Source organism: Cynocephalus volans, chromosome 6, assembly GCF_027409185.1.
Source record: "Cynocephalus volans isolate mCynVol1 chromosome 6, mCynVol1.pri, whole genome shotgun sequence".
Classification (NCBI taxonomy): domain Eukaryota; kingdom Metazoa; phylum Chordata; class Mammalia; order Dermoptera; family Cynocephalidae; genus Cynocephalus; species Cynocephalus volans.
Window position 1 is genome coordinate 134857222 of NC_084465.1, and position 23467 is coordinate 134880688.

Consider the following 23467-nt stretch of genomic DNA (forward strand, 5'->3'; position numbering starts at 1 on the left):
ACTTAGGGAGGAGAGAGGGAGAGAAGCCCTGGGAAGGTAGTGAGGCTCTATCCAAGTCTTAAAGGGCCTATAGGAGTAATCCTAGGAAAGATGTAAAAATGAAAAGTCAAAAAGAAAATTACTTCAAAAAGATATTTTTTATCTTCCTATATTTTTCTTACACAGTTGAAATTATATTTTAGAGGGATTTGTTTTGTTTTTGCTTAACATATTAAACATTTCCCACGATACTAAGAGCTTCATAAACGTCTTTTTTAGATGATTAGTATTTCATAGTGGAACCAAATAACCATTACTTTACTGTTCGGCATTTATGTCCAGTACTTCAAATTCGTACATGATGCTTTGAAACATGTACTTTTTTACATGAATCTTAGAATTCCTTGGTAGATGTCAAAGGGCTTCTTACCAAAGTTTTCGCAATTTGCTCTTCTAAGATTTATATTTTAGATTATTTAGGACAATCTCCATGGATGCGGTGTGACGAATGGATTGGGTGGGGAGTGGAGATCAGTTTGGAGGCCCCTGGAGTGGTCCTGCTCACAGGACTAGGGCGTCTTGTAGCCTTACTACCAAAGTGTGGCCCCTCAGGAGCAGGAGCAGCAGCAGCAGCAGGTAGAGCCAGGGATCTTGTCAGACAAGCAGCACCTCAGCTCCTGTCCCAGACTTACCTTATTCGAATCTGCATTTTAACAAGCTCCTTCCCCTTTAAAGTGTGGGAAGCACTGAATGAGACCGCTCATTTCAACCTGTGCGGAACATTAGAATCCCTGGGGAGCTTTAAAATGCCCACTGCCCGGGCCACACCCCATACCCAATAATCAGAATTAAACAAAACCTCTCCAGGTGATCCCAACGCGCGGCCAGTTTTGAGGACCTGTGCTGTAGAGGAGTCGTGGGAAAGGAAACGTAATGATGGCTAGTCGGGCTCAGGTGGCCGAGGGATAGGACTGGGAGGGAATCTTCCTCTGCACCGTACATCCCCGCCGCCCGTTCTGGATTTTGCCGAATGCACGTAGTGCCTACGGAAACAGACTGGAAGGCGCAGCGGGAAAAGGCCCGGCGGACATTCTCCTGAATGAAGACGCGGAGCTGCCAGGCGAGGGAGGGAGCCGCCAGCCTAGCGGAGAGCCCTTGAACCCGCGCCAGCCCCGCCCCGCCCCCTGCCCCGCCCCCGCCCGCCTGCTCCGTAGGGCGCAGGCGCACTGGCCGCCGCAGACGTCAGAGCGCCTCGTGGGTTCCAGCCCCCGGCCCCGGCCCCCGAGTCCCGCGCGGGCCGGGCAGGGGCGGGGCGTCGGGCCAGCTGAGCTATCCCGTCAGACCGCGCCAGTTTGAATGAAAGCTCCTCAAGATGGCGGCGGCCGAGGAGCGAGGAGGTGAGGCTGGAGCGCGGCCGCCCTCCGCCCTCCCCGTCCCCAGGCACACGCCCGAGGCCCCGGCCGCGGGGCTGGCCCGACGGCGACGTGGCGGGACGCCCCACGCCGCCCCGCTGACGCCCCCGACCCCCGCGATGCGCGCAGCGGGCCGCTGTCCCTCGCCCGGCCCGCTGCCCCCGCCGTCTCCCCTGCCCGCGCCCCGTGTCGCAGGTGGGCGCCCGCGCGAGTCCCGGATGCGCGGGGCTGCGGAGCGTCGCCTCCCCACCTCGAGCCCGGGCCCCCCGGTGTCCGTGTGGCGCCGGCGGTCTCCGGCCGGCCCCGGCGGCCCCGGGCGCGCGGTCCTGTGGGCACGGCTGCGGCTGGACTCCTTTGTGGTGGTTTGAGCGGGGCGTGTGGCGTTCGCTGTGGCTTTGAACTGGGAAGAGGGAAACAACCCCCGCTGGTGGAAACATGACCTTAGTGTCGGGGGGAAAAGAAATTGGGGCCAGAGTGTGATAAGAAAGCGAGGATCCCCCAATGCGGACACACTAGGAGGTTAGGTGTCTGGTTGGAGAATCTCCCAGAAAGTGGATATTTGACGGTGAAGCTGTGGCTTACGGTAACTTTTCTACCCACCAGGAACGTGCGTATTATTTTTGTGGACGCTGAAGAGTTAGGTACTGAGCGTGTGTGTGTGTCCGTGTCCCCGTGTCGCGCGCGCTTTGCACGTCAGGGACTTTGATTGCATTCTGGAATTTAAAGGTGTTTTCGAGCTCTGCTTCTCTCCACATGGATTATGACCTCAAGATCCCTGAACTTTAACAATGGCAGGGGTTAGTGTGAGCTAGTGGAGGGTTATTGTGGTGGTAATGAAATATTTCATCTTGCCAATGAAATCCTTTTCTACGTTGTTACAGACTGTCGGGTTTTTGAGTTTTTTCCCCCAAGTGTTTGCAGTTTATAATATACAAATTTTTGTTACTCTCAAAGACAGCATTTCCATTGAGGGTTGTGTTTTGAACCCTCAACGAGATGAAAATGTTTAGGAACAGCAGACAAACACACCTTGGGTAAATACTCAAGAGGAACCTTCTTTGCACGTGATCCGTATAATGAGGTTAACTTTACACAAAACATTCTCACTTTTTTTTAGGCGGAAGGGACTTATGGGATCATTTCTCTTCCACCGTTGCTCCAGTCCCCAAGCCGCCAGCCCAAAGCAATCAACCTCTTTTCCAAATTTTGGGGGGAAAATACGTTCCCTTTCTTGATTTAGAATGATGAGTCGTTTGCAGCGATTGGGGTAGTGGAAACTGTGCCTAAGGGTTTGTGGCAATGGAGTCCCTGTGTGAGCTGGGGAACGTGAGGAAAGGATGTAGTAAAATTAGAGCAGCTGTGTTCTCTTTTCTCTGGAAATTACCTCAAAACACAAAAGGTTATGGCAACTACCTTGGAGAGCTACCAAGTAAAGCTTGAGTTTACTGATAGATTTTGTTTGTTAACCCCAATTTTTTCCAACTCTCACATTTTTCTCAGTGAATCTGACACCCAGAAAGATTGAGACCTCACTACAGTCAAGTTGCTAGGTGGCCCAGCCAGGACTAGGGCGGAGGACAAGTGTGCTTACCATGACACTAGCCATAAAACCGTTTATTACATTTTTCTAAAGATCAGGTTTTGTTCATTTCTATTTTAAATTCAGTCTGTGGTAGCATACTGTTTACAGAAATTTGAGGGTAAAATCTTCTGCAACAAAATTTCTGGCTTCTGTAAGATTTTGAGTATGATTATAAGTATGGCTGAATTTCTTCAAGTTTGGTATATAGGTTATGTAAATTGAACATTTCGATTTGTAAATCTTGGTTTTAGAAATAGTGCAGGAAATGAGTATTACAAAAATAAATCTACTCTCCATTTTTTATTACAGCTTTTTGTTCACCTTGCTAATACATTGCAGCATGGGCAAAATAATAAATGGAGTTAAAATTTCATGCAACATCCCAAAGTGGGAAAACTAGGACATATGATGAGTGTGCAACTATAGAACTATATTTCAATTAGATTTCAGTTCATATTGTCTAATTAAAAGAAATGAAAAAAGTAACTTTTAAACAAATTAAAAGATTGTGTTTTAAAATATATTTTAGATATTTTTCTAACCGTAAGTATGTGCTAGAGATCTACATTTTATTAAAACAGCAATTTATTCTATGTAGGATATAATGGGGAAAGTCAAAAACATTACCTCGGTTAACCTGTGCGTTTATAAATGTAATCTAAGAAAGCTTACAGACATGATACATTTGGTTTAAGTCTATTAGTAGAAATTAATATCAGTTAAACATAGTAGGATAGAAATCCATGAGAAAATCCAAGAAGACCAATTTACCAAAAGGTCTTTTAAGGTCTTCAGTGCTCAACTTTTTCTTGAACACACATAACTGGTTTCTTGTCACATGAATTTTTATTCCTGTAAAATTGCTAGTTGAAGGGTGGGGATTTAGAGGTTTTAAGTTTCTCTTTTTTGTTTTAACTGAGTAGCTATTTCATTAGTAAAGAATTCTATTTTCTTATTGTAGCTTGGTGTGTGCCTTGCCTAGTTTCAATTGATACTCTTCAGGAATTATGTAGAAAAGAAAAGCTCACATGTAAATCGATTGGAATCACCAAAAGGAATCTAAACAATTATGAGGTGGAATACTTGTGTGACTACAAGGTAGTAAAGGTAAGGCAAATATCTAGCCCCTTAAAAGAGACCCAATCAGACTTGAGTATTTCATATTTCTGTAACATAGAAAGAACCTTAAAAGTAAGCAAAGCTTTTCTTAATGTTTAAAATTCTAAACCATGATAAATTTATATGTCCTATCATCTATATGGCCAAATAACATTAACAGAATTTTAAAGCATAACATGTTCTTGCATTAGAATATTTTAAGGTACTTATATCATTCTACATCCAACTCTTGATTATCTCCGTGTGGATTACCAGAGCAAATGTTTGATCTCAGATTGGCTTCTCCTGTCACTCATTTTGTTTCTGGATCATATTTCCCCACTATCACATGAAATGAACCTAGAGTTTCAAACCAATTTTAGTGTTGCTAAATTTCCTCAAGAAGCATCACCATTTGTTTTTCCTGCCATCATGTCAAACTCTAGGTATTAGTGATGTTCTTTCATGTAGTAGAATGGCCTGCATTTCAAGGTAATTTCTAGCCTTCATTTCATACCTATGACTTCAGCAAACTCATTTAATTTCTCCGGGCCACCCTTTATTCCTCTTAAAAATAACAGGGTGGTGGTTCTTTTTGTTGTTGTTGTAGTTGTTGTTTCTTTTTATTCTCTTTTTTTGTTTGTTTTTTCCTTTAATTAAAAAAAATTTTTTTTTAATTTTTAAAAAAATTTTTGTAGGTTTGTTCTTCTAAGCTTTTTTGATCCAAATCTTACAGTTATATTTTTGAGTAATTCATCTATTGATAGCCTTCCTCCCTCTGCAAAAACTATGTTTTGGTCATTAATCTGTCAGTTTTTTCAGATAAGTGAGTCAGGAATCCTATCTAATTTTTTGTTTTTCTTCTCCTTCATCTTCTATATTGAATCATTCACTAAATCCTATTCTTCCTTTGAAATGTCATCTTCCTTTGGTACCACTGCCTTCCCCACGCAAGCATTTTACCTACACTCAGCATCCTTCAGTCCCTGAAATACCCCAGTCATCTCCATTTGCAAGCCTGGGACTGACCACTCTAGCTAAGAATATATAATCATGCATATGGGTTCCATTAAAACTTATTTCTATTCTCACACTGCTCAATTCTACTTGACAAGCTTTTTATCTATTGCTTTCTCTACTTGACAAGCTTTTTATCTATTGCTTTCTTTTCCCATTCTTGTCAGCAGTTTTTCCAGCTTTTATTACTGTTCTGGACTTCTGACTCTACCCCTTACTCTCTCATATTCTGCTGAAGACGTCCTTTTCTACCTCAGTGAAAAATAGGATGCTTCAGGTATGAACTCTCAGTTTACCTTCACCACCAGTTATCTGTATCTTCAGTCATTCTTTCAGAGGTGACACCATTTTTCTTTTTTCTTTCTGTCCACTCCCTCTGGGACTTTGCTTAATCTGTGGTGTCTTTTTTTATTTCAAGCTTGCTTTTTTCACTGATTTATTTTAATCATAAACATATTCAGATCTTCCCTAGACTTCAAAAATCTTCCTTTGACCTTCCCCACTCATGTAAGTATTTGCTGTATTTTACTTCACTTCCCATTAACTTTTTTAACAGCTTTATTAAGATATAATTTACATATCTTCATACAATTTACCTATTTAAAGTGTACAGTGAAGCATACTTTCAGAGGCAATCAATTTTAGAACATTTTTCATTACTCTCAAACCCCTTAGCCATCACCCCCTAGCAAACCTCCTCAGTCACTTTCCATCTTCAACCCTAGCCAAATGCTAAATTTACTTTCCGTGTCTATAGATTTGCCTATTTGCATGTTTATGTAAAATGAATCATGCAATATGTGGTACTTTGTGATTGGCTTCTTTCGTTTAGTATAATGTTTTCAAGGTTCATTCATGTTGTGGCATATATCAGTACTTCATTTCTTTTTATTGTCGAATAATATTCCATTGCATGGATATATCACATTTAGTTTATCCATTCATCATTTGAAGGATGTTTGGGTTGTTTCCATTTGGGGGCTATTATAAATAATGCTGTTACAAATGTCCACATACAAGTTTCTATGTGGACATAAGTTTTCATTTTCTCCTTGGGTATATATCTAGGAGTGGAATTACTGGGTAATATGGTATCTCTACGTTTAACCATTTGAGAAACTGCCAGGTTATCTTCCCAAGTGCTGTACCATTTTACATTCCCACCAGTAGTGTATGAGAGTTTCAGTGTCCCTACATCCTGGCCAATACTTATCATTCTCTGACTTTTCGATTATAGCTATCCTAATGGCTGTGAAGTAGAATCTTATTGTGGATTTAATTTGCATTTCTTTGATGGTTAATGATGTTGAGCATCTATTCATGTGTTTATTGGCCATTTGTATATCTTTGGAGAACTGTCTATTCAGATCCTTTGCCTGTTGTTTTTTTTTTTTTTTTTTTTTTTTTTGGTTGTTTTGAAGGAGGGGAGTTGTTCGCCTTTTTAATTACTCAGTTGTACTGGTTCTTCATATATTCTGGATACAGGTCCTTTATCAGATATATGCTTTGCAGAAAATTTTCTCCCATTCTGTGGGTTGTCTTTTCACTTCCTATTAACTTTTTTAACCCATTATATTCTTTATTTTATTTTATTATTTGTTATGAATATTCATGGGGTACAAAGCAAATTGTCACCACTCATGCCTAAGATAAGCTGTCCAGATCCATACTGGCAGCATGTCCATTAATACAAATTGTGATTATACTGCATGTCCCCCACCCAATTATCCCTGACCTCCCTTCCCATCCCCCTTTCCCCATTCCACTTTGTGTCCCTAGGTATGTTTTCTCCCTCTGCAAGTCCAGTGCACCATTGTGGTCTTTCTTTCCTTTCTTCCTCATCTCTTAGCTCCCATTTATGAGAGAGTACATATGATATTTATCCCTCTGTGCTTTGCTTATTTCACTCAACATAAGTTTCTCCAAGCTCATCCATGTTGTTGCAAATGGGAGAATTTCATTCTTTTTATGGCAGAGTAGTCCATGGTGTATAAATACCATAGTTTCCTTATCCAATCATCCACCGATGGACATTTAGGTTGCTTCCATATCTTGGCTATTGTGAACAAAGCTGCGATGAACATGGGAGTGCAGGTATCCCTTCAACATGATGATTTCCATTCCTTTGGGTCTATACCCAGAAGTGGGATTGCTGGATAATATGCAGGATCTATCTGTAGTTGTTTGAGAAAGCTCCATACTGTTTTCCATAGTGGTTGTACTAATTTACAGTCCCACCAACAGTGTAGGAGCATTCCCTTCTCTCCACATCCTTGCCAGCATTTGTTATTCTCATTCTTTTTGATTATAGCCAGTCTAACTGGGGTGAGATGGTATCTCAGTGTGGTTTTAATTTGCATTTCCCTGATGACTAGTGATGTTGAGCATTTTTTCATGTACCTGTTGGCCATTTGTTTGCCTTCCTTTGAAAAATGTCTATTCAGTTCCTTTGCCCATTTTTTAATTGGGTTATTTGTTTTTTTACTGTATAATTGTTTGAGTTCCTTGTATATTTTGGATGTTAATCCCTTGTTGGATGCTCCTACTCTATAGGTTGTCATTTCACTTTCAATTGTTTCCTTTGCTGTGCAGAAGCTTTTTAGTTTGATGTAGTCCCATTTGTTTATTTTTTCTTTTGTTGCTTGTGCTTTCGGGCTCATGTTTATAAAGTCTGTGCCCAAACCTAGTTCCTGAAGTGTTTCACCTATATTTTCCCTTAGTAATTTTACAGTTTCAGGTCTTATACTTAAGTTTTTAATCCATTTTGAGTTGATTTTAGTATGGGGTGATAGGTGCATGTCTAGTTTCATTCTTCTACATACGGATATCCAAGTTTCCCAGCACCATTTATTGAAGAGGCAGTCTTTTCCCCAATGTATGTTTTTGTTCCCTTTGTCCAATATCAGATGGCTGTAAGCCTGAGGGGTGATTTTTGGGTTCTGTATTCTGCTCTACTGGTCTGAGTGTCTATTTTTATGCCAGTACCATGCTGTTTTGGTTACTATAGCTTTGTAGTATAATTTGAAGTTGGGTAGTGTTATGCCTCTGGCTTTATGTTTTTTGCTCAGGATTGCTTTAGCTATTCGGGGTCTTTTGTTGTTCCATGCAAATACTGAGATTGTTTTTTCCATTTCTGTGAAGAACGTCATTGGTATTTTTGATTAGGATTATATTGAATCTGTAGATCACTTTGGGTAGTATAGACATTTTCACAATGTTAATTCTTCCAATCCAAGAGTATGGAATGTCTTTCCATCGTTTTGTGTCTTCTTTAATTTCTTTCAATCGTAGTTTATAGTTCTCATTGTAGAAATCTTTCACCTCCTTATCAACCCATTTTATTCTGAATTGTGCCCCTATCAGTGACCTTCTAATTGCCAAATTCAAAGACCTCAGATCTTACTCTACTCCTTTGCCATATTTAACACTGTAGGCTACCTCTTCTTTGAAAACTCTCTTGTCTAGGGACAGACTGCCCAGGTTCAAATTCTGGCTCTATCGTTTATTAGTTATGTGACCTTCAGCAAGTAACTTAGCTTCTCTGTCCTTCCTGTTCTTCATCTATGAAATGAGGATAGTTATAGTACCCATCTCAGAGGGTATTATTAGCAATAAATGAATTAATATAGATAGGATGCTTAGAACAAAGGCTGACATGTGGTAGTACTATATCAGTGTTTACTCTCATTATTGTTACTTAGCTATATCTTCATTCCTTTTTCCCATCTATTTTCCTTACTGTTCTTTATGAATCATTTTTACTGTCTTCTATTCTTCTTTTTTTGAAATGTAAATAATCTCCAGGCAATGTCCTTGTCTCTCTTCTCACTTTATAGTTGCTCTGTAAGTAACCTCTTTCCCAGTGGTTTCTATTTACATATGTTCAGGTCATGACTCCCAAATCTTTCTGAGGCCTTAACCTCTTTATGGGCTTCATTCTCACTGGATACCCAGGTACCAAAGTTCAACACATTCAGAATTGCATGCATTTTCTTCCCTCAAATCTTTATTCTTTGCTAGTGTTCCCTATTTTGGTTAACAGAATCACAGTACTCCCAGTTACCTAACCTTATCATTTCATACATCTTTAATTCTTCCTTCCTTCTTTACCCTCTAAATCTAATAAGTGATCACATTGTGTTACCTGTACCTCTCTATTTGTCTCTTCCTGTTCATTCCTATTATACTTTCCCAGAGAATTAGTTACCTAGGGTCTGTGCTTATATCGAGGGAGCTACCAATATTTTTCTTATACAGAAATCTGAGGGTTGTGGTTCAGTTTCAGACAGTTTTTGCTGGTTAGTGTCTCCTTTGTCTTTCTCATCCGTCTGTGTGGTTTCTGGCTTTGGAATAAGCAGCCTTACTTTTTCTCACTTATGCCCTCAACACCCTACGAATATCCTCCAGCAGAAGTGGAAGATCTTATGACCTTGTCCTTTTCCTGTGCAGCCCCTCTCTACTTAGCTTAGAAGACACTGTCTTTGTACGTTATTCTACAGTGTTATTACAGTTGTTTCTCAGACCCAGCTCTGATTGCATGGGGCCTTGCTTAGGACTTTTAATGGTTCCCTTGTCTCCCAGTCTAAAGTGAGACACTTTAGCATGGGACTGAGGTTCTTTATCATCTGGCCACCAACTACCTTTCCAGCCTCATCTTTTGTCACATATGCTACTCTCTGTCCATAATGAAGTACTTGTAATGTTTTTCATTTAGTAAGATCTACTGAGTACCTACTGTGAGCCAGGCACTGTTCTAAGCACTGGAAACATAGCTTGAAAACAGGCGTGGTTTATATCCTAATTCCTTTGTGCCCTTTTGCATTTCTTACCCATTTCCCTCTTTGGAATACTATTGTGTCCCTTCTCTGCCTGGCAAAATTCTACATAGCCTTTAAGATTTGGCACAGAGGTTACCACCTGTTGTGGATTCTTCTTCCTTTCCTCACCTCCAGCAAAATTAGTTGCCTCATGTTCAGGACTTAGAAAGCACTGTTCTTGTCATTATTCTAGACCTTGTTACATTTGTAGTTTGGTTTGTGTCATACCTTTCGTGCTAAATTGTCAGCCATTTGAAGGCCAGGACTGAGTCTCACGGTAGTCCCTAGTATGGAATGGGCATTTAGTTAGTGGTTAGTGGGTTGAAATGTCTTTTACTGTAGTCATTTCTCCAGTCCCCACAATCACTACTGGACTAGACCTTTCCATCTTCAAGCTTAGAGTATAGTAGCACTCTATTGACTAATATCTCCTGTTCTTCCTTCCCAGACGCACTCATCAGGTATTTGCGTTTCTTCTGTGTGTCAGGGACAATGTTAGGCACTGGGAATATAAAGATCGATAAGAAACAATCCCTCCCTATAAAAAACTCACAGCCTAGTGAGAAAAATTGACAAGTAAATAATGCATTGTAATATACCATATATCATAAGTGCTGTGACAAACATCATTACAAGATCTGGGGGAGGCATACCTAGGATAGCTCACCAAAAGCTTCCCAGAAGAGCTGATGTCCAACTGGGGCCTGAAAAGACATGTATTGTAATTCATTCTGGCTTCTGTTTAGAGAATGAGGTGGTAGGAGATGGGAGTGGGAAAGAATGAGTGAAAGATCTTCCGGCCATCCTAAGGCAATGGGGAGTCAGCTGCAAGGTTCTGTAAAGACGGACACATCAGATTTGTATTTCAGAGAATTTTCTCTGCAGTGAGGAAAGTGAATCGGCAGGGAAGGGAATGACACACACGACTACACGTTCTGAAAGACTGTTGGAGTAACCTAGGCAAGAAATGAATGTGCTGGAACTAATGTATTAACAGTGGCCATGAAGAGAAGTAGGTGAATTTTTAAAAAATTATTAAGGATGTAAAATTTTCAAGTCTGTGGTTTGTGGTCAGGACAAGGTTGATTGGGGGTCTGGCAGAGACGGAGCCACATCTAGGGAAATACGGGTTTTTAATTTGAGCATTGGTAAAGATAATAATACTGTTCACCAAGATCTGGAAATACAGGAGGAGGAACTAGACTGGGTTTGGGGAAGACAGTTGAGTACATTTTAAGTAGGAGGTTGGAGATGTGGCTCTAAATCAAAGTGAGGTATAACTGGAAACACAGATCTTGAAGTAATTGGGAAAAAGATAGTGATAGCACTAGGAGTGGATACAGTTACCCATTCATTAACTCAGCACATATTTATTGGCCATCTACCATTTCCTGTGCTAGGCACTAGGAATCTCGGCAATTAAAGACATGGGATGATCCCTGATATCATGGAGTTTACCTTTTAATGAGGGTAAAAATACCTTAAATACAATTGTACAAGTACGTAATTACAGTTGAGGTAAGTGCTAATGTAAGAAAAGGATCTAACTTATCCTGGAGAGACTGGGCACGTATCCCCGAGGAACTGATGTTTAAGCTTAGTATTAAAGGATGAAAAGATAAATTAGGGAAGGTCTTGAGTTAGAAGACAGCCTGACTTCTTCATGGGATAGAAAGAAGGCTTTCAAGGAACAGAAGTTGGGAGGAGAACATAGTCAGCAAGAGGCAGTGAGAGGAGGCTGAGAAGATGGGCAGGATCCAGAAAGTGCAGCTCATTATAGGCCAAGAAAAGGATTTAAGGGCAGTAGGGAAACATTTAGTAGTTTTAAGCAGGAGAGTGGCACGATGAGATGTATGTGTTGAAAACATTACCCTGGCTGTTGTGCCTTGAATGGATTGAAGGGGGCAAGAGGCTTTTGCAGTAGTCCAAGCAGAGCAAATACAAGAAAAGAACAGGACTGAGAATGAGCCCTGAGGAATAGTTAAGGGGTGCTCATAGGAAGAACTGTCAAAGACACTGAGACAAACTGTCAAGAAAGGTAGTAAGAAAACCAGACAAGTGAAACACGGGAGCCTGAGGAAGAAGTAATGTCAACAAGAGAGTAGTGAACAGAGGGTCAAGGAAGAACTGCGAAGAATCCGTGGATTTAGCAGTGGAAGGGCTGTTAATGCCCTTAGAGCAGCTTCTTTGGCATGGATGGAAGAGCCAAAAGAATGAAGGAAAGAATAAATTCAAGGTAAGAAAGCAGTGTCTAGTATGGACAATTCTTCCAAGATGACTATCTTTGAAGAAAAGGAGAGGGAGAGGGCTACATGGGTTGTAAGCGTGTTTATAATTTTAAAAATTTTACTTAAAAAAATGGATAGGTAATATATGCATGTGCTTTAAAAAACTGAATGTTATTAAAAGGCCATATACTGAAATCTATCCTGTGACCTGGTTTTAGTCTCTCACTCTTGAAATGTCATATCTTTTAGGGATTCTTTACCTATATAAGTATTTAGATTTCAAAAAAGGTTTAGTTTTATATTGCTTTTAAAAATGAGGGAGATTTAAATGTGAGAACCAGTAGAGGTGTAGAAACTGAAGAGACTGGAGGAAAGAGGAATAATTGGTACAGGAAGTACATCTCTTCTGTTGTATCTGCATCTACTGTACATCTCTTCTGTTGTATCTGCATCCACCTTCTCTTGACATCATATACTGGAGCTTTCTGTTTTCTCTCTGCATTAGGAACAAAGGTTATATGCTGCTAAAGATAGTGGAGGAGGTAGTGGGACAGGGACCTTGAGCTAAGTGGAGGAGGTATGAAATAGCCAACTTGGGAAATGGAAGGAATGCTGTCTGGGGGAACAAAAGGGTTGTTACCATCATGAATTAATGTTGGGGGTCTAGCTGAATTTAAAGGATGTAAATTATAGTATTAGTCTTAGTGCTACGTGATTTTTCTGCAGCAGTGTTCTTGCCATATCACCCCTTCATACTGAGCGGTTTCTGACAAAACTTTGGGTACTTAACATGCTCAGCTCAACAGTGAAGAACAAGAGCCCCCAGGCACACTGGTGAGGTTTCTGCCTTAGTAAGCTAAGCTAAGTAAGAAGTATTACCTACAACTTTGACTTCTGAAAGTATCCAGGTACTTCTGTGTCTCTAGAACCTTGACTGTACTGAATGGCACAAACAGAATAGTTCAGATCTAACAATAGATTAATATTTCTAGAAGACTGCACCTAGAGTAGTTTTTTAAGAACCAGGATAACACAGAAATCATTAAACTACCACCCAGATTTTAGAGATCAGGAAAACAGAGCTCCAAGAAAGGACTTTTCCAAGGTCACATGGCTCATTTTGTTTCATTGCTGGATCTCTAAGCCAGGTCTCACAATTCCTACTGTCAGTTACTGGCGTGAAAATCCAGTGACTTTCTTTTGACCATAATAGTTCTCAGACTATGTTTCTGTGGAACCACTGGTATTTTCATAATCAGATGCAGGCTTTTCTACCACTAGTAGTGAATATGATGATTAGTTCAGAATTGGCAGAAAAAATAGCTAATGGAAAATTAGGAAATTGTTTTGCTGTTTGCTACCACTGGTTGGCTGTAGACAGTTAGCAAATAACAAAACAGATATTGAGAAACCATGAATTGCTTTCTCCAGGTTAAGTTTAACAGCTTGCATTTCTTTTAAAAATTCATATAGTTACTGTTGTGATTTTTATATTAATTCATGTTGGTAGTCATATTTTTTGTTAAATATTCAGAAACATTTAATAAAAACCCAAGACATGGTGGGCAGTTATGCTCCGTTCTGGGGCTATGAAGAATAGATTCCATCCCTTCCCACAAATAGCTTATAGTTTAAATTAGAAATGGGAACAAAGGGAGTTGACAGTGATCAGTTCTTCTTGGGCAAGAAAGGCAGGAAAGACTTCATAAGAGAGGTGACATATGAGCTATTTTAAAATATCTGTAGGGTTCTCTACACATAAAAAGATAAGACTGAAATAAGGAAGTGTTCATTAGGCAAATGGAGAGGCCATTCTAATTAGGGAGAACTTTGTGAAGAAGGCAGCGAAAAGGTATGAAAAGGCCTGCATGTCAAAGTACTAGGAGTAAGTAGTTTGGTATGGCTAGAAGATGGTGTGTGAATGGGATCATAATGAGAGATTGAGCCAGAGAGGCATTGGGACCAATTCAAGAATGGCTTTCCTTGTTATAATAGGAAATTTGGACTTTATTCTGTAGACGGTGGGGGAACCATTAATATTTTTTAAGCAAGAAAACAATGGAATGACTGGTTCTGTGGATTTTTTGTTTTTAAAAGAAAACTCTACACTTTATTAAAAAAGGATAGATTGGAGTGTTGTCAGTCTTAATGCAGGGAAACTAGTTGGGGGATTAATGTAATAATCCAGGCAGGAATTGAGGCCCTGAAGTAAATAAAGCTGTAATAATAGAGATGGACAGGAAGAAGTCCATCTCTAAAGAAACTTGGTGATGGATTGAATTGAGAAGAAGGAATTGAGATTGACCTCCTGGTTCATGGCTCGTGTGAGTAGGTAGATGGGTAAGATTCACCATGATGAGGAATAAAGAATCGGTTTAGGAAAGACAGTGGTGAGTTCCGTATGGATAGATTGCTTTAAGAACCTGTTGGACATCCAGTAGGTTATTGGATATATGGGGTTGTAGATACAGTTTTGGGAGCCATCAGTATACAATTAATAGTTAAAATCATTGGAATGATAAGGTTGCCCAGAGAGCGCATCTACGGCAGGAATTCTTAACCTGCAATCCATATATCCTGAGATTATCCAAAATGTTACATGTGTGACTTTTGTTATGGAAAGGTCCGTAGCTTTTATCAGATTCTTAAAAGGCAGAAACACTGGTTTAGTGTGAAAATGGGCCAAGGACAGAGTCCTGAGTATCTGCGTTGTTTAAGTGATGGACAGGAGAAGCAGTCTCAGTGAGGAAAGCAGAGAAAGAGTAAGAATGAAGAGAGAATCATGATATTGAAGCCTAAGGAATGGGGTCAGGCAGTGGACGCTGCTATGGAGAGGTCAACAAAGATGAGGACTGAAGAGATCATTGGTTTGACAGAAGATTAGTAAACTTGTTCCTAATTAACAAGATGCAGTTAACTGTGTTTGCATTTAATGAAAATCCCTACAGAAGCACCATGGTTTCCAGGAAATGTAACAACCATTGACCTACAGTAAAGTTCTAATACCTCAGCCAAGTGTTCAAGGTTGTTTGAAATTTGCTCTTGCCTTACCATTACAGTTTTATTTTCACTTCAGCATTCTGACCTTTAAAGCTAGACAAATCCATCTCTTCACTGTTTTCTAGATACTTCATGTAAATCTTAGCTCCAAGCTTCTGCTCACGTTTTTCATCCTGCCTACCACGTTTACTACCCAACAAATTCTATCAGTCTTTCACAGAGTAATTTGTTCTGCTTCCTCTGCTCCCTTTTCTGATTGTCTGACCAATATTGACTTCACTAAATATTCTAATGGTATTGATTGTTTTATTTGTTTTGGCATTTAAAATTATATTGCATTGCTACTTATTACGCATATTATTGCCTTTTCCCAATGATATTTCACTCCTGAACGCTTGTGGTATCTTATATTTCATCACACCCCTTAGTAACTGAACTTTCATCTGCTTATTATACATACTAAAATATTTGAAAGAATTTAACTTAAGCCATAGTGGGGGAATGTCTAAAAGGAAAAATTCATATGCTGCATTCCAAATTGCATAGGAGTGATTTATGGATTGTTTTTACCATTGTACTCCATTTCTATAGGTAATCAAGAGTTGATTACATATCAGAATAACAGTGCATATAAGCTTATGAACTTTTTGGCTTTTTATATGGAATTTTAGGTTATTAAATTAGTTTGTTTCTTAAGTCAGTGTAAAAATTATCTTATTTTTCAAAATAGAAACATCTTTTTTGGATTTTAAAAGTAATATATGTTTATAAAATTTTTTAATAAGTCTACAAAGAAGTGAAGGATTACTAATATTTCTACACTATTTTGCCAATGGCAGTCATGTTTTTTTTATAAGCATATTTACTGTCCATAAATTAAGTAGGTACCACTGCAATTAACATGCAAGTGATTCATCCAAGATTTAATAATACGATAAAGTATTTTGGAAGTAAACTTCAGTGGCAGATGTTAGTTTTGCTGGATGATAATTTAATCATTTTACTTAAAGCCAATATTTCTATTCATTGTTTGCTGGAAACATTTTGGTATAACGCAGAGCTATGGTAGGAAAAACTGTCAGAAAAAAACAGGACTAGGGTTGCATTGCGTTATTCTGACATCAGAAAAATTAAAAACTTTTAGAATTAAGGGGAGTAGATATGTTATATACTACCAATTGGATCTCAAATTTGCTTCTGTGTGAACAGATATCTGCTAACAACAATCTCCAATTGTAGTAGTAAACTGACAAGAGGGAAAAATCCTTAGACCTTAGTGAGGCTCAGTTTGACAGATACTTAAATGTATGTCTAGGCTTTTTTTTTTTCTGGAACATAATATATATTTTCATGGAAGTATAATTTTTGTGCATATCCTTACATCATAATTTAATCACATTTTTAACAGGAAAAAAAATTTTTTTGACCAGCTTTCAAAGAGAAGCAAAGTTCTTTTAATTCACAAGAATTACTGCTTGTTGAGTAATATGTAATAAAACATTAAGATGCAAATAATGGAGGTAAATAGGCTCACTCATGCATAGGTGACTTGTCACTGCACAGCTGCCTCACAGTGATCCTCAGTCCAATTTATGCCTCAGCAATGTGTCAAATACCACATGGCTTAGACCTTTCAGGTCATTTGTCATTAATAAATTATGAATATTAAAACAGCTATTATGGGCATCCTTTATAATAAAAACTATTAAAATTTTTAGGGGAAAACAAATGTATCCCAGTTTTTTCAGTATCTGTAAATTAAAATGGTAAAAACTGTCAAGTGAAGTTTAATTACTTTCATATTTCAGAAGCATTTTATGATCTTATTTTACCCCAGGGCATGTGGATATATGTTAGTTTTTCAGAGGACCAAAAAAATTGAGAGACTTCACTTCAGAATGTGTTAATTATACACACTTCACTGCCTTTTTAAAGAGAAACTTAATGAACATGGCATTGCCTGACTTTAAGGAAAGAAAACATAGTTAAGTCACTGACGTGGAAAGGCAAGATTCCAGGTCCCATGGTAGCCAACAAAAGTCTGAAGGATAAGTCAAAATATTTGATCTTCCGTGGCTTGAGTGCCTGCTCCCTAGTCCACTCATGGGTGAGTCTAAATGAGTCAGCATTCTCCAGAATAGTGCTGTCCAATAGAAATATAACGTGAACTGCAAATGTCATTTTAAATTTTCTGGTAACCACATTAAACAACATAAAAGGAAACAGGTAAAATTGCTTTCAATAATGTATTTAATCCAATATATCCAAAATATTATTTCAACATGTAATCAATATTTTTAGAAAGTTAGAGATGTTTTATATTCTATTTTTGTACTAAGTCTTTGAAATTCAGTTTGTATTATACTTAAAGCAGATCTCAATTTAGACTAGCCACATTTCAGGTTCTCAGTAGCTTCATTTGGCTAGTCATGACTGTATTGGACAGTGTATCTCTAGAACATTGAGGGGGATGTGCGCCCATGACATTGACAATGGGACAGTGTTAAATTATAGACCTTAGCGAATGCCTACATGTAAGTATGTCGGCCAAGTTAAGCCACTAACCTAGGTCATAACTAGTTAGCTTTGGGACCATCTATTTCCATGATCAAGATAAATACTTTTTTGTTTAATCACTATTTAGTAAAATATTCCTAAGTTTCAGTACCTTTATCTTTCTCCAGTTAAGACTCTTAGCCTATTGTTGAACATGTTATGCCACATCTAAATTCTACATTTTATGTAATACAAAGAAAGAGTTTTATTTGTATGATTTGTACTTCATCTGTTAGGAACATGTGACTCTTTACATATTCCGAATTGTTGCTAAGAAAAATGAAAATTGATACCTTTCTCTTTAAGATATTTAATTATTTTACATAATATAATCTGATTTGCATTTTCTTTTGTATTTTAAGGATATGGAATATTATCTTGTAAAATGGAAAGGATGGCCAGATTCTACAAATACTTGGGAACCTTTGCAAAATCTCAAGTGCCCATTATTGCTTCAGCAATTCTCTAATGACAAGCATAATTATTTATCTCAGGTAAAGAAAGGCAAAGCAGTAACTCCAAAAAATAATAACAAAGCTTTGAAACCTGCCCTTGCTGAGTACATTGTAAAGAAAGCTAAACAAAGGATAGCTCTACAGAGATGGCAAGATGAACTCAACAGAAGAAAGAATCATAAAGGAATGATATTTGTTGAAAATACTGTTGACTTAGAGGGCCCACCTTCAGACTTCTTCTACATTAATGAATACAGACCAGCTCCTGGAATCAGCTTAGTAAATGAAGCTACCTTTGGTTGTTCCTGCACAGATTGCTTCTTTGAGAAATGTTGTCCTGCTGAAGCTGGAGTTCTTTTGGCTTATAATAAAAACCAGCAAATTAAAATCCCACCTGGTACCCCCATCTATGAATGCAACTCAAGGTGTCAGTGTGGACCTGATTGTCCCAATAGGATTGTACAAAAAGGTACACAATATTCACTTTGCATCTTTCGAACTAGCAATGGCTGTGGCTGGGGTGTAAAAACCCTTGTGAAGATTAAAAGAATGAGTTTTGTCATGGAATATGTTGGAGAGGTATGTGCAACTTACCACATAGCAAGTAATGTGCATGTAAGGTTTACACTTTTGAAAAGTTCCCTTTTTACTTCAGTCACATAAATATTTGGTGCATTTTAGTATTATCATTTGGAAATATGTAGAAATTCGTTTTCAGGTTTAGGAGAAGGGTTCACTGGCATAGTTAGGAATATAAACTTTTATTAAATAACAAATATATATAATAATAAATTAAATTGATATAGTCAACTTTCAACACACTCATAGTCATGAACCTAGAATTTGTAAATTTCAAAATATGACAACGATTTTTTACATAAAAGTCTTAATATGAAAATCAGATCTAAACATGCTGACTTTCAAATTTCAGGTTATGATTTACTTCATCCATTTTGCCAAAAATGGTTAAGTGTAGTTGGCAAAACTCTTTTGTATGAACATGAAAGACATTATAGAGAGATCAAAATCACACAGGTCCCAAAGTAAACAAGAGCCAGGATTCAAAACTACAAAATCAATGCTCTTCAGCACTGCACTGCACCACACTGCCTCAAACTGAATGGTGGCTTCAGCTGGAAAGATGAGTGTGACTGCATACTGGGCCTTGTCAAATCTGACTGGTTTTTTGGGATTATCTATAATTGTCTATATTCTTCTAGAATTCTGAAATTAAATGAGATTCCTGTATTGATCTTTATACTTATAGGCAGTGGCATATTATTATAAATCACTATTTGGAATACTAGATCATATACAAATTATTGTTTTTTTGGCTTAATGCAGCAGCCAAATGTGGTTGATAGCATGAATCACTTTAGATGTTTTTGTTTTGAGCTAGCATGTGATAAAGTTGTGTTCTTAAGGGAAGACTGTAGATAATGGTTCTGAACTATGGAATTTCATGAAAACAATCTGTTCTACAAAACAAAACTTTCCATACAGTTGACTTCAAATATAACATATCTTCTTCCCTGCATTTAATAAGTTGCCATTTATAACTGCACAAAGATTCATTATGGGAAAAGTGTGTCTTTGGAGCATATTTACAGCATATATACTTGTAAATTTAGTCCTTTACCTTCAGTTATGTCCTATAGAGAGCTATAGTTGCACAGCTTTTTGAACATCCTAATTATAATGAAAGTAGTGCAGTGATGCAACTTGTTAATTGTCTCAAATTCTATTTAAGAAATTGTAATTCTTTTTTTCTTCCCTTCATTTCTTCATCTCTTTCCATCAAGCTTCTAGTTTGTGTGAATGTGTGAATGACACTTGAATTTCATACTTTTTAAACATTTGTAGGCATTTATATAAATAGATTTATGGATGAGTGTTTCTTTGGTTCAGCAATAGCTACATAATATACTGTATTTCTGTTTAGGTAATCACAAGTGAAGAAGCTGAAAGACGAGGGCAGTTATATGACAACAAAGGCATCACATATCTCTTTGATCTGGACTATGAATCTGATGAATTCACAGTGGATGCAGCTCGATTTGGAAATGTGTCTCATTTTGTGAATCACAGTGTAAGAAAAAATACTTAAACTGTAGACAAGACTAGTAATACAACTTAGTACTGTTTTTAATGAGTTTCTATGGTTGAAGGACAGTTATCTTTAAACTACATACCTTTTTAACATTTCTGAAGTATTTTAATATGAGGGACATTTCTGTTAAGTAATAGTATTTTTATTACTAGGCAAATAAACATTGAGGTGCCTGCAGAACACCATGCATTTTGCAAGGGTCTTTACATATGCTATTTTATTTAACCAATAACAACTTTTCAATAACCTTATAGGATAGGTATTATCTTCATATCAAAGGAGGAAATTCATGAGAGGCGTTAATATACATACAACTATACAGGTGTCTTACAGAAGTTAACTAAATTTTAGAATGTACAACTAAAGATAAATGTATTTTTTTCAAAATGTAAACGTTAACTTTTTTTTTAAGGATTTGTAGAATATTGAAATATTTAGGGCTGTTTTTCTAAGTTATAAATCAGTATTCTTCCTTAATTTTTAATTCATGTTTGAAAGAACTTAGAATACATTTGGAATCTTAACTCCAGAATCTTACAACCTACAAACACTATTTCCAAAAATAAGGGAAGTTAATTTTAGGCACCTCCTAAGTGTCAGGTGGAAACATAACATTAGGCTTGTGAGTTGACATTATCTCCATTTTATAGATAATATTTTATAAATAATAAGAAAAATATGTCTCAGACAGTAAGTTATATAGCTGACCATACAAGGAAGTAGACCATGTTAAACTTCTGATGGATTTCATACTAAGAAACTAGTGTATGATTAGCAGTTAAATGTCAGAGACCTTCTGACTCCCTTATTAGTTTTCTGATTTACTTAAACTTTTACGATGAAGAATTTTTTTCTTAACGATAAATTTGAGATACTCCTTAAATATATTCTAAGTACAATTAAACACTTATTTAATAGTATGATTCTCTAGATCTCTCTTCTTGCATATTCCATAATTTAGTGGAGAGTTCTCAAAATATCAAATACTTCTGAGCAAGAATTTTACCAATGAAACTCCATGCAATATGCAATTTGAGTTCTGTGGTGCTGATTTGATTTTTAAATAATTATTCTACTTTTTTAAAGTATATGCCTTACTGAAATAGTTATAGGTGAAATGATAATGTCATCTGGAATTTGCATTGCATTAAAATTTCCAGAAAAAAGAGTTGGGACTAGATGAACAAAATTGGCAAACATGTTGATTATTGTTGAAGCTACATGGTAGATATGTGCAGATTTACTATATTGTTTTCTCTGCTTTTACGTATGTCTGAAATTTTTTATAAGTGAAAACAGTATTTTTAAATGTGCATGCTTCAAAGACCTCTAAACAATAAGCAACTTAATTTCCACTGGTATTTAAAAAATGAATACCCTGGGAAATTAGAGATTTTATATGGCATGGTGAAGAGCTCATTCACATCACTTTTACCTAAATGGGTTCTAATGTTCCTTTTTAGTGTGACCCAAATCTTCAGGTGTTCAACGTTTTCATTGATAACCTCGATACTCGTCTTCCCAGAATAGCGTTATTTTCCACAAGAACCATAAATCCTGGAGAAGAGCTGACTTTTGATTATCAAATGAAAGGTATGGTTTTCAAGTATAGTTTCCTTGGTGTTTGTTTTAATATGAAGAATCAAATCAGAGTAGGAAAAGATGTTAGATCATCTGAACCAAACTAATATTAAAGATGAAAAAATTGAGGTTATGTTTGTCGTCTTAAGATCCAAAGCTAATTTGACAGCTAAAGCTAGAACCCAGATCTGCCTGACCTTGGGCTGGAGGAATGGTCTTTCTTCTTTCTACATCACATTACCTCCTGACTTTTTTCAGAATTTCCATTCTGGAAGCTGATTTATTATAATATCTTTTCTCAGTACTATACTACTTGCATTAAAAAAAATTGTAAGCCTACTTTTCTGAATCTTTACTAAGATGTATATATTTAAGAGATTGAAAATATGACTTAAGGGCCGGCCCATGGCTCACTTGGGAGAGTGTGGTGCTGACAACACCAAGGCCGTGGGTTTGGATCCCTATTTAGGGATGGCCGGTTGGCTCACTTGGAAGAGCATGGTGGTGACAACACCAACTCAAGGGTTTAAGATCCCCTTACCGGACATCTTTAAAAAAAAAAGAAAAAAAGGAAAAAAAAAAAAAGTCACATGTGAAATTATTCCATTTCTACCTGAATATGGCTTTTAAAAAGAACATTTAATTGTTTGCTTTATTGTGACAATAGAAATGTTTTCATTTCTTTGTTTTTCTAAGAATGATGCCCTTTATATGTTGTTATTGCTCTACCTCACTTTATGTGCTCTTATGTAATGAATGAAGTGAATTTGGATTTTCTTAGTAAGTTTCATCATTTCAGAAATCCATTCTCACAAATATGGGCTAATAACATAAGCTTTACCTATTATTAGCCCACACTGTCCTTTCAAGACAATACATAATGCTTTGTCTCAGAATATTCACGTTTATTTATAAATACAAAGGGAACTTACATTTCCTTGGGAGATAACTTAATATTATTGGTCTTGGATATGTAAGCACCCTTGCTAGCTACTTTAAGACTAAAAAAAAATTTGAAATTCATTCTAAATTGTCTTAACTCTTTCTCCTGTATTTCTTTTCTATGTATTCAGGTTCTGGAGATATATCTTCAGATTCTATTGACCATAGTCCAAACAAAAAGAGGGTGAGAACTGTATGCAAATGTGGAGCTGTGACTTGCAGAGGTTACCTCAACTGAATTTTTGGAAAATAGAGCTGATGATAATTGTAGTTTTGGTTTTTTCTAATTGTTAAAATTTTTTAAAAAATAAGTATTTGGGACTAATTTTTGTATTATCAAGAGTATACCTAAGTTAATTTCCAGTTCATGCTTCAAGACATTTGCCAAATGCATTACTGATGCTTCTGAAGAGAGACACAGGGTCACGTAGACTGATGTGAGTATGTGTATTTAGTGGTCAGACACCAAACATGGAAGGTGAGCTAATTACCTATCAGCATATGCATACTTAAGAAATCTATGTGAATAGAGAAATGCCTCCTTCAGTGTTTGAAAAGTGTTAAACTGGTAACGTAACAGTTGCTGGAATCAAACATTCAACTTGCCATACACCTTGAATTTGGAGAAATAATTCAATTTGGGCAAATATACAAGTTCTATTTTTGTTACTATATTGTTATTTTTGTTTA

The 23467-nt window shown here is 37.4% G+C and overlaps 1 protein-coding gene across 2 annotated transcripts; it reads left to right on the forward strand.

Annotated features, from left to right (window-relative positions):
- The first annotated feature begins 1229 nt into the window (after positions 1-1229).
- Positions 1230-23467, forward strand: SUV39H2 (SUV39H2 histone lysine methyltransferase). 2 transcript variants are annotated; one of them, XM_063100301.1, is made up of 6 exons: positions 1230-1376; positions 3935-4080; positions 18052-18723; positions 20087-20233; positions 21718-21847; positions 22909-23467. In XM_063100301.1, exons 1-6 carry the CDS (start codon positions 1352-1354, stop codon positions 23013-23015), a joined length of 1227 nt encoding a protein of 408 aa, XP_062956371.1. In that variant the 5' UTR covers positions 1230-1351; the 3' UTR covers positions 23016-23467. The 2 variants fall into 2 exon arrangements, with proteins under 2 accessions (XP_062956371.1, XP_062956372.1); XM_063100302.1 differs by lacking the exon at positions 3935-4080.